This window comes from Arabidopsis thaliana, chromosome 4 (assembly GCF_000001735.4).
Source record: "Arabidopsis thaliana chromosome 4, partial sequence".
NCBI classification, from domain to species: domain Eukaryota; kingdom Viridiplantae; phylum Streptophyta; class Magnoliopsida; order Brassicales; family Brassicaceae; genus Arabidopsis; species Arabidopsis thaliana.
In genome coordinates this window covers 5,539,657-5,554,680 of record NC_003075.7, presented here as the reverse complement: position 1 = coordinate 5,554,680, position 15,024 = coordinate 5,539,657, and the positions used below count along the sequence as shown (strand labels likewise).

General features: G+C 29.0%; 2 protein-coding genes and 1 pseudogene across 5 annotated transcripts; 2 read left to right on the top strand and 1 right to left on the bottom strand.

Annotated features, from left to right (window-relative positions):
- Positions 1-1,464: 1,464 nt before the first annotated feature.
- AT4G08690 (Sec14p-like phosphatidylinositol transfer family protein) lies at positions 1,465-3,366 on the top strand (the record flags this gene model as incomplete). Of its 3 annotated transcripts, NM_001340603.1 has the most annotated exons (7): positions 1,500-1,641; positions 1,749-1,803; positions 1,954-2,033; positions 2,100-2,276; positions 2,351-2,449; positions 2,527-2,769; positions 2,840-3,160. In NM_001340603.1, exons 3-7 carry the CDS (start codon positions 1,968-1,970, stop codon positions 3,158-3,160), a joined length of 906 nt encoding a protein of 301 aa, NP_001328215.1. In that variant the 5' UTR covers positions 1,500-1,641; positions 1,749-1,803; positions 1,954-1,967. The 3 variants fall into 3 exon arrangements, with proteins under 3 accessions (NP_192609.1, NP_001328215.1, NP_001031598.1); NM_116939.5 differs by lacking the exon at positions 1,749-1,803 and having other exon boundaries at positions 1,465-1,641; positions 2,840-3,366; NM_001036521.3 differs by having other exon boundaries at positions 1,619-1,803; positions 2,840-3,366.
- On the bottom strand, positions 3,311-4,277 carry SAH7 (Pollen Ole e 1 allergen and extensin family protein). Its single transcript, NM_116938.4, has 2 exons — positions 3,965-4,277; positions 3,311-3,747 (listed from the first exon to the last, which is right to left on the bottom strand). The coding sequence occupies exons 1-2, from the start codon at positions 4,116-4,118 to the stop codon at positions 3,422-3,424; spliced, it is 480 nt and encodes a 159-aa protein (NP_567338.1). The 5' UTR covers positions 4,119-4,277; the 3' UTR covers positions 3,311-3,421.
- Positions 4,278-9,818: 5,541 nt separating this feature from the next.
- On the top strand, positions 9,819-12,250 carry AT4G08680 (annotated as a pseudogene; the record flags this gene model as incomplete). The annotated part of the gene is made up of 1 exon: positions 9,819-12,250.
- Between the last annotated feature and the right edge of the window lie 2,774 nt (positions 12,251-15,024).

Genomic DNA, 15,024 nt, shown 5'->3' with positions numbered 1-15,024 from the left:
GTTTTTTTTTGTTTTTGATCACAAAAATCCAATAATAATGAAATCTATACCCTAAGGGATAGTAAAAAGTGAACCCAAACAAAATAATTAAACCGATTTGATAAGAATATAAGAACGCTAAAACAATTTCCAAATTTGATAAAAGTTTAAGATTTTGAGATTTTGGTTTTGCAATTTTGTTGGTTCGTTGTCTAGGTTTAGAGATTTATTTGGGTTTTGTCTAATCTATTTATTTTTGAAATTTATTTCAATTTAATTTGTTTGTATGTTGTTGATGAATTTTGTTGGAAATTTCCGGATTTTCTTCTATATAGAAAATTCTTCAACATGAATTAGCTAGAGAATCCAAAATCATAACAAAAATATCAATTTTCAGTTCCTTAATCCAAAACAAAAGAACTGCTATTAAAAATCAGCTTGAATTTTGATCTGGTTCGGGAAGGGAAAGAGATAGTGATATAATTTGTAGGTGGAAAAGATTTGGGGGAGACTAAGATTAAAACGGTAAAACAGAAAGTAGAAAAGTACATGAAGCTGTAAGGCACAAAAAAAATGCCGATACTTACAAAGGGACAAGGTTTTAAGTGTTTTTCTCATAATTGATCCTACTTTATACAACTATAAACAAGGAGAATCACAAGTATCTTTAATTTGAAAGATGATATATGAAATATTTTAGATCTACAACTATGTATCTATATATTTATTTAGTTATTGATGTTAAGAAAATACTTTATTTAGTTTTATTTTAGGTTTAAAATTTAATATTTTATTGGATATCATCTAAGTTACAATTTACACTTTGAATATATCATTTAATATTAATATAATCTAATTTAATAAAATTAATTAATATATTTATCTATATATATATATTACGCTTATATATATATATATTTTTAATAATTATATATTTTATTTTTAAAGCCTGCAAATAACCCGTAAACACACGGGTTTGACCCTCACCAACCTCACGGTAGAGCAGTCAGGGTGGGATTAGAAAGCTTTAGTTCTGACAAACCTAACAATTACCACTAAAATTGGAAAAAATGTCAAAACAAATCACAAATTTTAAAATTTGGGACGAAAAAACCATGAAGTTTTGACATGTCATTTAAATCTCAAAGTTTAATTTGACTTTACAATAAAATGGTTAAGTTGTGTTGATTGAGTCATTTTAGGCATGCCGTTTTTTTGTTATTTAAAAGATAACAAAGTTAATTTTCTATAACATCTAACAAAAAGTAACGACAATGCCTAAAATGACCGAATCAACAAAACGTAACCATTTTATTGTAAAATCAACCTAAATTTTGAGATTTCAATAACATTTCGAAAATTAATATTTTTTTCGTCTCAAATTTCAAAGTTCATGAATTTTTTTCGTTACTTTTACCACTAAAAATTGTAAACATTGGTAATAAAATAACAAAAGTTGAATACTCCATATTTTGTCACCTACCCATTAGATCAGATCTCAATGACAAACAGTATCATTTATTTATAAAATAGTCCAACAGATTTTCGTCATTTCTCTAGCTTTACATAGTCACCATTTTTTTTGTTTGTTTGACCTCAAAAACTCCTACGTTTCTAAGCTCTTCTCTTTGCTTCGATTCCCAAAACGACTATTTCCAAAAGGTTAGTTTTTAATCTTCAAATCCTTCTTCAATGTCCATCTTCGTGATTTAATAGTCATCTCCTTTGGCTTTTTTTTTTTTTTTGAGTCCGTACTTTTTGGATTGTAGACAAAGATCCTCCCGACCAAACATTTTGCTTCCGTGAAAAACGATTGTGGTCTCTGTAAGATTAAGATCGACATTACACAACCACTGATTTGTCTTAGCTTTAATGATTAGATTCTTAATTAATTAGTCATTACTCTTGTCTCTGTAATAGTTGACTTGGGTTTTTGAAACTAATGTTAAATTTACCAAACTAAAATTTTTGTAGGGTTTAAAGAAGTTATGAACACTAATCCAGTGACTAATGGGTTTGTTAAACCTGTTCCTACTGAAGAAGAACAAGCAAAGGTAACTTAAACTTTGTTCATTATTTTAGATTTATGTTCTGATAAGATTTGTGTTATTTGACTTTAGATTGAGGAAGTGAGGAAGCTATTAGGTCCATTACCGGAGAAGCTTTCGAGTTTTTGTTCCGATGATGCAGTTTTAAGGTATCTAAGGGCAAGGAATTGGCATGTCAAGAAAGCTACTAAGATGCTTAAAGAAACTTTGAAATGGAGAGTTCAATACAAACCTGAGGAGATTTGTTGGGTACACTATTGAATTATGAAGTAACATTGTTGATATGTTTGAGTTTATATGACCAATGAGTTGTGTTTTCGTAGGAGGAAGTAGCTGGTGAAGCAGAGACAGGGAAGATATATAGATCGAGTTGTGTCGATAAACTTGGACGACCTGTTCTCATTATGAGACCGAGTGTTGAGGTTTGTACAATGCAGAGACTTTCTTTAGTTTTAAGCTCTGGATTAGTTTGTGATCAGAATTTTTTGAGTTGTGTCAGAATTCTAAATCGGTGAAAGGCCAGATTAGATACCTTGTGTATTGTATGGAGAATGCAGTACAAAATTTGCCACCAGGGGAAGAACAGATGGTGTGGATGATAGATTTTCACGGTTATAGTTTGGCGAATGTATCGTTACGAACAACGAAAGAAACCGCTCATGTATTACAAGAACATTACCCTGAGAGATTAGCTTTTGCTGTTCTCTACAATCCTCCTAAGTTCTTTGAACCTTTCTGGAAGGTAAAGTTTGTAGGATCACTCACTTTTAGAAATGTTATGTTGGTCTAAAGTGTAATGGGTGTGATTATAGGTGGCGCGGCCCTTCTTAGAGCCGAAGACACGGAACAAAGTGAAGTTTGTTTACTCGGATGATCCAAACACTAAGGTGATAATGGAGGAGAACTTTGATATGGAGAAAATGGAGTTAGCGTTTGGTGGTAACGATGACTCGGGTTTTAACATAGAGAAACATTCAGAGAGAATGAAAGAGGACGACAAGAAAAGATTGGCTTCGTTGGAGGGCATTGTTTCCGCTTCTCTAGACTCGCTCAGCATTTTATCGGTCTCTGATGGTACCGCCTCTAACAGTGCTCACCCTAGCTCTCATGATGTCTCTGAGGATGAGCATTAACCACAGAGAAAGGACTCATCAAATGTTTGTAACTTCAAGCACACTTGGAATAAATCTAATTCCACTTCATGAGGTTGTAGCTGCAACCATTGTATGTTTTCGAAACCTATTCTCCACCGCGATGAGATTCAATATGTATTTTTTTCGCGATGAGATTCAATATGTATTTTTTTCGATTAGTAATAAAACCGTCACAGATAAAATGCACATAACACAAGCTGCAATACATTTTAATACCACATACTTAACAAAACAGAGAAACTAGTCCTCGGTTTCTTGGTATAGCTTCATGATATCCGCACAACCCGGCATAGCTGCATCCCTTAGAAATCCCATGTTGTTAGCAAAACGGTCGTCAGAAGCAATACCGTTGAAGCGAGTGAGAGTCACACGGGCACGGTCATGACCAGGGGACACATTGGAACACCGTAACTGAGAGCTACGAACCAACATTGCATCACAGAACTGCTCATCATGATCCTCGTTAACCAAGATCTTGTATGATCCTGTCGAGTCAGTTCTCGCCTCGTGGCTATACGTTAACTCCATTGTTCTCCTGTCTTTACATTCCAATCTAACCACTGCACCTATATTATTCATAGTATAGTATATAATCAATTAGCCTAATCACCTTAAAGATCTCAAATCTACTTTAGTACAAAACCCGAAAACGTAGATCATATTCATAACTCTATAGATCCACAAGTCCATACGAACATTATTGGCAAAAATGTGAACATATCAAGATCCATAACTGAATTTGTAAATACGATTAAAGTAGATCTTGGATGTTTATGAACGTACCGGAGATGTAAGTAGAGGCTGGAGTTTCGAAACCAGCGAGGCAAGTGTCGCAATAGACACGGCCTCGCACGACGAAAGGGTTCTTGTTCGGTCTAGCCGCGATGGCTAGAGCCGGTAAAAAGCAGAGAGCGACCAATAGAACTGCTTTAGACATTGCAAAAGATTTTAACTGGAAAAGTTTCACAGAGGATTAGGTTTTAAAAGAGAGGACACAGACAGAGTAATAATGGGTGTCAATGGAAGTGGCCAGTGGGCACTTAAGTGTCGTTTAAATGTGAAAACAAACGTAATGATTGAGGCGCGTGAAGTGGTGTTTTTCTTGTACGAGCCGAAGTAGAGAAGCCGTTACTTATGTAAGTAACAGTAGTGTCGGGGTATTTGATGACGTGGATGAATGTAAGTCGTCGAAGTGTTGGTTGTGTAAAATTCTTAGAGTAGTGGATTAGTCGTTGATGCGGTGGATTTATTAAAAGTGAAAATGCCATAATTCGTTAATAAGACCGTATGATGATGATCAAATTTTTTGGATTGAGGAGTATTCCCTAAGTAAAGTTGTCTTTTAGACTATCTCTAATAATGCTTGAAATTTTACATTCTTTCAGTAAGATAATTAAAATATAAATTAATTATGGATTTGCCATTTTTTTTATGTCGTTTGTAAAATTTACCTTTTTTTGAATAGTTTGTGAAGTTTTTCCTTTTTATGCAAAAAAATATGATTTTTGTGGTATATTGTAAGTATTTTTACCAAAAGAAAAACTTAAATACTTCTATTAAGTGTTAGAAATGGCATATTCGTAAGATTTAATTAAAAATGACAATTTCAAAAGATTTTGAGAAAAAATGGCAAAATTAACAATAATCCCTTAACATATTACCCAAAATAGTTATATTTACTCTAGACAAAATTTATCGAACATTTGCTTGTTATAAAATAAATGGTTACAGTTTATAAGTTTGAAAATAAAAAATGTTGTTAATAAATAATAATAAATTAGCGATTGATTAAACTTATAATATTTTTTTTGAAGTAGAAATGAAGAAAATCATTGGAAAACTCTTAATCATTTTTTTCTTTATTTTGAAAAAATATTTGAAGCCAATTATTGGAGATGCTCACTATGAACATCAAAAATGGGTTAAACTTTTTGGGGTTTTTGGTAATATGGACAGTTTTTTAAGAGATATTGGAAAATATCACTCCATATGCTCAGAAAACTCAAAAAAAATTAGTTGGAGGAATTGTTGAATATTTCAATAGTAAAAGAACTAATGAAGTTACTTTATTATCCTTCTCTATTTTTCTTTTTTTAATTAAAATCTCACATCTTATTTTTTTTACTAAATATTTTCATTGTTAGCAGGTTAACCCCGTTAACAATTATTGGTAAATATTATGTATAAATTATACGTTAGAGTAAATATTATTCACATATCGAATATCTTAACGTTTTCATATAAATATTATTCCGTTATATAATATGTTAGCATGTTATTATTCTATATATCATGTTGTTATAATTATTATCATGTTAATTATGTAAGAAAAAGTCTAATTCCCTTTTATTGTGCTTAATATACATAATAAAAAATACCAATTTACAATTTTAAATCGATAAATATGTTTTAACAAATAATTTATAAACTTATCGCGATATTTTTATTCAATGGCATTTTTGTAATTATTATTTTTTTAAAGGATATTTTTAATTTATATATTATTAATCTTTCATACTTACCTAAATAACTAATATTTATGCATAGATTTTTAATTTATTCATCCTCCAGGCATATCAATTAATATAGCCCTACTATATTAGAGACCGACCTAATTATATCCAAAAACAAAATTATAGGTAAAACACAAAAATAAAAATAAAAATAAGTGTGAGGTAAAAAAACTTAAAAGAATACATTTGTAAGCTGTAGCCACAACATAAAATTTTTTAGGAAATTTGATTATATAATTTACATGTCTAAAGACCTATTTTAAAAATTTTCCTTATCTATACTATTAATTGGGAAGCATTTTGTGAACTACAACATTGTGAGGGTAGTTTAAAACTAACTCAATGAATTTTTGCATGGGTAATTTAGTAAATTAACAAATACTACAATTAAAAAAAAAACTACCAAATATTTTTGTAAATCATTTAATAAAGTTTCCATAACAAATTATGCTATTTAATTCAAAATCGTTTATATGTAAACTTATTTATTTTGGTAATAATCTATTAGATATTTTCGGAAACAACAATATAATTTAATAACAAATTATCATTTAGTTTAGATTTTTAAAAATTTCCTTAATAAAACTAAACTGATTAATTATGATTGGTACACATTGAAAAAACGATTTTCAAATAAGAAAAAACATTTATTATATTTGTCATATGTAATCTAAACTACCATCATTTAATTTTTAATATAGCATATTCAACAAATACTTTTTGGATTTTAGATTTGTAAATATCTAGAAAATAATTCTAGCATAAATTCAAATATTTTCTATTTTAATTAAAATTTAAAGATTGCTATCCTTAAAATAAACCATATTTTGCGGATTTGTTAATTGACAAAAAAAAAATCTTCCGATTTGTTTCAAAAATCCTAGCTACCAATTATTTTTTTCTTTAAATGTCATTAACCTTAAAAGATAGTAGCCTACTTTCTGATGCTATAAATATAGGGTTTGTGTGCATGTTTATCACTTACTAATCATCTCTTCTTTTAATTTTATTGCTTTATCGTTTTCATTTCCAAAGATTGATACAAATCAAAGATGAGATGTATTTTGATTTTGCTATCTTTGATGATATATAAAATGAGTATGGGTTGAACCATAATTTCTTGATTCGTAATTATATATTTTCTTTACATAAATACATGAGGTTATATAAATTTAAACACTCTCATTATAAAATGTCATATATTAAACTATATCTTTATACAAGCAAAATAGTTATATAAACTTATATTTCTGATTTTATATTAAGATGACTATAATTTTTTATTTTTTATTTTTAATTATCCATATCTGTAATATAAAATTAAACAATAAATAAATGACAAAATGTAATTTTTGAGTGTCATTACTTTGAAAAGTTTACTAATTTATTTAGATAAAAATAGTTAGAGATAAATGTATACAATTTCATTCTAAAGTGTAAATGTCTAAATTTTTTATCTCTTTGCAAGCAAAATATTATATCATAACAAAATTTGAGTTCTATTATTAGATCACTTAAAAGAAAGAGCAAATAATAGAACAATCTTAATTTTCCAATAGTTTAGGAAGTTGAATATATTTTTACGGTGACATAACAAGAATCATTTAACTTAGAGAATTCTTACTATACTTATGCATAAAAGAATTCAACATACAATGATAGAAAACATGACTTAGCTCATCTGTGCAATCGAATCATACTTACAAAACAATTTACAAGTTCTACATGGGCCAACTATAGATAATATGTTTAGTGATTTTAGAGTTTTCTCTTTACCATTATTTAGTTTAAATTACTTTGGCAAAATATGGATTTACAAGCAGCCAATTAAATATAGCCCAAACACATATACAAAAAATGCATCAATATTTAAATAGTTTAACATGGTAACACAAATTCTTATTTCACACATACCATTAAAATTTTCAAATTCAAAATTAACTTGTGTTTCACCATCCATAACACAAAATTCTATTGCAATTCTCTAACCATAATTTTTTATATAACAATACTTTACATCATTATAACCTAAGATAATTTTCCATCTAAGATGTTTTTTAATCTACTTTTCAGTTTAAAACTACAGAATTTGACTTATAGTTCACAATATTACCTATTATGTCATAAACAAACATAAATAACAATCGACAATTTTCTTTACATATATTATAATATAATAAAACAAAAAATCTATATTAAATATAAATTTCATACAACACATTTCTTAAAATATGAAATGTCGCACGTTCGTGCGGGTCAGAATCTAGTAGCCTATAAAATGTTCAGAACGTACTATTTGAAATTAGGAAAAATGGGAGAGAAAGAAGAATATGTGTCTGTGGGAAAAGATGTGAGATAACTTTAGAAAATCTTAAAAATTTAGATGAAAATCTTAAAAATTTAACAGATTTTGATGAGCAAATTGTTCATAAATTTTTTTTATTACAAAAATAACTTTAGAAAATATAAGTGTAGAGGATCGAGCTAAACAATACGCCTTATAATTACATAAACGAGAAATAAAAGAAAACATCTATACTATTAATTGGGAAACATTGTGTGAACTACAACATTGTAAGGGTAGTATAAGATTATCCAAATGAATTTTTACATGGATAGTTTTGTAAATTAACAATTACTACAACTAAATAAATATCTTGGATTTTGTTTTAAAAAAAAATCGAATTAAATCAAAAAATTAATAACTACCCAATAATTTTGGAAATCATTTCAAAAGGTTTCCATAACATTTCAGGCAAATTTAATTCGAAATTGTATATATGTAAACTTATTTATTTTAGTAATATGTTATTAGATAATTCGGAAACTTCAATCTAATTTAATACCAAATTATCATTTAGTTTAGATTTTAAACAATTTCCTTAACAAAACTATGTTAATTGTTTCTCATTAGTACACATAAAAAAAGATTTTAAATGATGATTTAACATATTCAAAACATAATTTTTGGATTTTAGATTTATAAATATCTAGAAAATATTTTCAGTATAGATTAAAATATTTAACATTTTTATTATAATTTAAATGATATAAACTTTTAAAGTATTTTTTAAAACAGGTAATTTTCATTATTTTAAAAATATATCACTAAACTAAATTTGAATTATAAAAAAGAATATATTTTTAAACGTATTATAATAGTTACAAGCTTTTGGAATATTCATAATTATAAGAACTACATCTTATTGAAAGGTATATAATAAAAATCGGTTTTATAAACTACAATATCATAAATTAATAAATCACAAATTATTTTTAAATATATTAATCCAAGATGTACCACAGGTCAAGCCCTCGATTTTTTTATATATTACAAGAAAAATATTTGAAAATAACAAAATAATATTTAATTTTATGGAATGAAGTTATATGGTGGAACGAGTTTGAGTTGATATTAATACGGAAAGATAATCAACGAGTGATATCTTAAAAGGGCTGCCTATAGGAGCCCCCCTCAAGTATATTGTTTCAACTGGGTTCCACCCAAACTCTTAGCCTCTTTCTATTTCCCCCTAATCAACTTAAATTCTTCTCAATTCCACCTAATATATATAATCCCACGTAATTAACCAACATTAATCAAGCTGCTAAAATACGATTTAAAATCATAAAATCACGTTTTAAAATTAATTAGCCTCGATTAAACCGATAATCCTACCATAATCTATTAACCCAAATTGAAGCCACTGTATGAGAAAGAGGCTTCAAATTTTCTTCTTAAAACCCAAAACAAAATCAATTTAGGGATTAGACACACAAAAAAAAAAACAATTTGGGGAAAAACTTTATTAGGGTCGCACTCGCATATTCTTCTTCTTCCTTGCGACTTTTTTTTTTTTCTTTGGTGTGAACCCTGCAACTCTATTACTCGAACATCAAATTCGATTTTCTTTGATTCTTCTTCTTATTCTTCGTCTTGTGGTGGTGCTTCGTCGTGTGGTGGTGCTTGGAATCTTGGTTTGATCGAATCTGAAACGTAATTTGGTTGGAGTCTCATAATTTCCACAAAGATGTCGTAATTTGGTTGATTTTGTATTAATTTTATCTTGTTCGGAATTGTATGTATTTGTTTGGATTAGTTGATATTTGAGAGTGATAAGTAGATGTTTGACGATGATGTTGATATGTTTTACAAATATAGTGACGGTGATGTCGAGTACAATGGGGGTAACGAATCAGAGAGTGAAGAGCGGATTGAAGAAGAAATTGTTAGAAGTAAGAAGAATACGAAGAAGAATAAGAAAGAGAAGAAGAAAAAGGATGAAGAAGATCCTCTTGAGCGTTTTGACTTTGAAGTAGATGATGGAGTAGCAAATTTTGAAGACGAGATACCGATAGGCCGAGATATAATTCCCGAGAGCTCAGATGAAGACGAGGATCCTATTTTGGTGAGGGATAGAAGAATCAGAAGGGCTATGGGTGATAAGTTTGTGATTGGAAGTACATTCTTCACAGGGATTGAGTTCAAAGAAGCTATTTTAGAGGTGACATTAAAGCACGGGCATAATGTTGTTCAAGATAGATGGGAAAAGGAGAAGATTTCATTCAAGTGTGGTATGGGCGGGAAATGTAAATGGAGAGTGTATTGTTCATATGATCCAGATAGGCAACTGTTTGTGGTTAAGACATCATGCACGTGGCATAGTTGCTCACCTAATGGGAAATGTCAGATCTTGAAGAGTCCTGTAATTGCTAGGTTGTTTTTGGACAAGTTGAGGCTAAATGAGAAGTTTATGCCTATGGATATTCAGGAATATATCAAAGAGCGTTGGAAAATGGTGTCTACAATCCCACAATGCCAAAGAGGTAGACTTCTTGCCCTCAAAATGCTTAAGAAGGAGTATGAGGAACAATTTGCTCATATCCGGGGATATGTTGAAGAAATTCATTCTCAAAACCCAGGGTCTGTTGCCTTCATTGATACATATCGAAATGAAAAAGGTGAAGATGTGTTCAATAGGTTTTATGTATGTTTTAATATACTTAGAACACAATGGGCTGGATCTTGTAGACCTATTATAGGACTAGATGGTACATTTTTGAAAGTTGTTGTGAAAGGAGTTCTATTGACTGCAGTTGGTCACGATCCAAACAATCAAATCTATCCAATTGCTTGGGCTGTGGTACAATCTGAGAATGCCGAGAACTGGTTGTGGTTTGTCCAGCAAATAAAAAAGGACTTGAACCTAGAGGATGGCAGTCGGTTTGTCATTCTATCAGATCGCTCAAAGGTAAGAATCTCATCTCATTCCCTTTGTATATTGGTATGTAACGAAGTTCTCATTATGTTTTTCAAATTGTTTAACAGGGTCTTCTGAGTGCTGTTAAACAGGAATTGCCAAATGCTGAACATAGAATGTGTGTGAAGCATATTGTAGAGAATCTAAAGAAGAACCATGCCAAGAAGGATATGCTAAAGACATTAGTCTGGAAATTGGCTTGGAGTTACAATGAGAAGGAGTATGGGAAGAATCTCAATAACTTGAGATGCTATGATGAAGCATTGTACAATGATGTCTTGAATGAGGAACCACATACTTGGTCAAGGTGTTTCTATAAGCTCGGTAGTTGTTGTGAGGATGTTGACAACAATGCTACCGAGTCATTCAACTCAACCATCACCAAAGCAAGAGCGAAGTCATTAATTCCAATGCTAGAAACAATAAGGAGGCAAGGAATGACTCGGATTGTTAAGAGGAACAAGAAATCATTGCGCCATGAAGGTAGATTTACTAAATATGCTTTAAAGATGCTTGCATTAGAGAAGACAGATGCAGATAGAAGTAAGGTATATCGTTGCACACATGGCGTTTTTGAGGTATATATAGATGAGAATGGTCATAGAGTGGATATACCAAAAACACAATGTTCATGTGGGAAGTGGCAAATAAGTGGTATACCTTGTGAGCATTCTTATGGTGCTATGATAGAGGCTGGTTTGGATGCTGAGAATTACATATCCGAGTTCTTCTCGACAGATCTGTGGAGAGACAGCTATGAGACAGCCACCATGCCATTAAGGGGACCTAAGTATTGGTTGAATTCTAGTTACGGGTTGGTAACCGCACCACCAGAACCTATTCTGCCTGGAAGAAAGAAAGAAAAATCTAAAAAAGAGAAGTTTGCAAGGATCAAAGGGAAGAATGAGTCGCCAAAGAAGAAAAAAAGAAAGAAAAATGAAGTTGAAAAGCTTGGAAAAAAAGGTAAAATCATACATTGCAAGAGCTGTGGTGAAGCTGGGCATAACGCATTACGATGTAAAAAATTCCCTAAAGAGAAGGTACCGAGAAAGAGAAAGTCAAAGAATGATGGCAATGATGAGGTATGTTTCTGTTGTATAGTATCTTTCTTCACATTCTCTGTATCTTAGTATCTTTACTTGCTTACTCAGATTGAAAAGAAGGCTAAGAAGGCTAAGAATGATAAGAAGGATACAAATGAGAAGGACTCTAAGAAGGAGAAGAAGTCTAAGAAGGAGACTCACATGCCGGATACAATCTTCATCACACAACCTTCTCAAGCAACACAAGAGTAGTTTATATGTTATGCTTTTCGAGAAATGGCATTTGAATGTGTTGTCATGTTTTTTGGAGTTACTTTAATGTTAACAATATTATTGACGAATTGGATGTGTTTTGGTTCTAGACTAATGATGATGTTGGTTATTTTGGACTAATTGGCTTGTCTCTGATTCTTACTATTATGATATCCTTCTCTTTCATTCAGATTTTAATTTTTTCCGTGACAAAGGTTTTATAACAGAACAACAATGCTACTAATGATGTGTTTTAAGAAGAAAATTTGAAGCCTCTTTCTCATACAGTGGCTTCAATTTGGGTTAATAGATTATGGTAGGATTATCGGTTTAATCGAGGCTAATTAATTTTAAAACGTGATTTTATGATTTTAAATCGCATTTTAGCAGCTTGATTAATGTTGGTTAATTACGTGGGATTATATATATTAGGTGGAATTGAGAAGAATTTAAGTTGATTAGGGGGAAATAGAAAGAGGCTAAGAGTTTGGGTGGAACCCAGTTGAAACAATATATTTGAGGGGGCCTCCAATAGGTAGCCCTAAATAATTAACAATTATAACACAATTATATAATCATAAACACTAAACAAAAGAAACAATATTTACAAAACAACTATAACTTAACATTCAAATAGTTAGTTACAAAAAAATCGACCAACGGTGTATCGCCGAGTAAATTTTACATTATATCATCTAATTGATCAAATTTCAAACAAAAACAATTAATTTATATATACATCAAACTAAATAAAAATACACAGATTTTCCAAATATCTTTATATTATTCAGAAAATCAAAACAAATCTAACAATCTATTTACTATGCAAAATATAAATATAATATCAATAATATAAATTAATGAAAAATAGCTATTATATAATAAATAATACTATATACTTTTCTATACACCTTATAATTTATACACTACAATATCTTTCACTAAAAATGTATTCTAATATATTTCTTAAAATATGAAACCCCGCACGTATGTGCGGATCAGAATCTAGTATAAATGGAAAGGAGATACGAAGCAACCAAAATCCTACTATATTATTTGGGAAGTACATTTTAAATGTAACCTTAATTTTTGTAAGTAATTACATAAATATGCCATTAGAAAAAAAAATTAAAAGAGTAAATTAATTTATCTCTTTAAGGATTAAAAAGTCAAATACTAATTTAATTAATTAAATTTAATTAAAAAACGAAATACCTTATTAATTTCCAAAAATAATAACCAATCAAAATCAACATATAAGATTTGATATCTAAATTTTAATTAATTTAATTTAATTAGAAAAACAAAATACATTATTAATTTCCAAAAAAGTAACCAATTAAAATCAACAAATTATATTTTATATCTAAATTATCATATTATTTTTTTATTAATTATTATAGTTCACTTCTCATCTTTATATGATTCTATTTTTGCGGAAAATAATATCATCATTATAAAAGAAATAATTAGAGTTATTTCGCATATGCCACAATTTGAATTCTTAAAAACGAATATAAACTGTTCAATACATGAAAAAATATTATAACGAGTGAAAAATAGATTTAAGAAAACTTTCTACTGAGTAACGGGTCATAATTTGAAATATTTATATTCAATTTCATACATATTATATTGAAAATTTATAATCTTATATACTACAATAATTAATAACATATTAGATGTGATTCAATTTTTAATACAAGCTGGAAAATCCTAGAATTGACGGGTTTAGATCGATATTAATACAAGATGGAATACTATATGCGAAACTCTTAAATTAACAATCAAAGTACAAGTGTATAATCTTAAACACTAAACAATATAGATAATATCAACAAAACATATACAACTCACAATTAACTATACATTTAAAATCAAATAAAATAATATCATATATTTTTAAATCATCTTTACAATAAAAGTTTTTAGTTTAACTAAAATACAAGCCTACCTGCGGTATACTGCAGGTTAATATCTAGATTATAGGGCTTATTGGATCTAAAGACGGGTCATCAAAGATTTCCTAAACTGAAGCAAAATATACTGAATATTCAAATATCTATCTGTTACCAAATTATAAACAAATAAGTCAATTTAATATTTTATATACAAAATCAATTAAATCTTAATCACATATAAAATTAGCACAAAAAAAATTATTCAACAATTAAAACATTATCAAATCTCTGTGTTATATAAGTTTTGATACTATATTCGAATAATGTAATATACCTTTTCAATTTGTATTCTTTAACTAATTTAAGCTAACTAATATATTTGTTAATCTTATACCTATCAAAACCGACTATCGTTTTTTATCTTTATAGTATTTTTGCAAGACTTTTTTGGTGGATTTGGATAAAAGTGCATTCGGATCATATGGTACATTCCCCTATTAAATAAATATGGTGCACACCTATGTTATTAGCAAAAATGTTTAGAATATAATTCAAAGTCATATCATTAATAAAATTAATATTAATAAAATAAATTGGTTTTTGGCAAGACGAATTTGGAGGGACGGGTTTTTGAATCAACATTAATAAAAAATAAAATATAATTAATCCACCGTTTCAATACGGGTTAAATCTTTAATTTATTATTTTTTAAGACCACTAATATTAAACATATCAAATCATCCTAATTTAGAAAAGATTATATAAAACCAAAAATGTTATGTGGTATGTATAATGTTACTATATATAAAATTAAACAATAAAATATAAATGTATTAGAGAATGATACAATTTGCAAAACTTTTATATATAAAA

Bases quoted from the DNA above. Each gene is read 5' to 3' on its own strand.
- SAH7 (NM_116938.4), bottom strand. From the start codon at position 4,118: ATGTCTAAAGCAGTTCTATTGGTCGCTCTCTGCTTTTTACCGGCTCTA. The intron at 3,748-3,964 runs GTACGTTCATAA...TGAATAATATAG, and splicing joins AGCCTCTACTTACATCTCCG to GTGCAGTGGTTAGATTGGAA.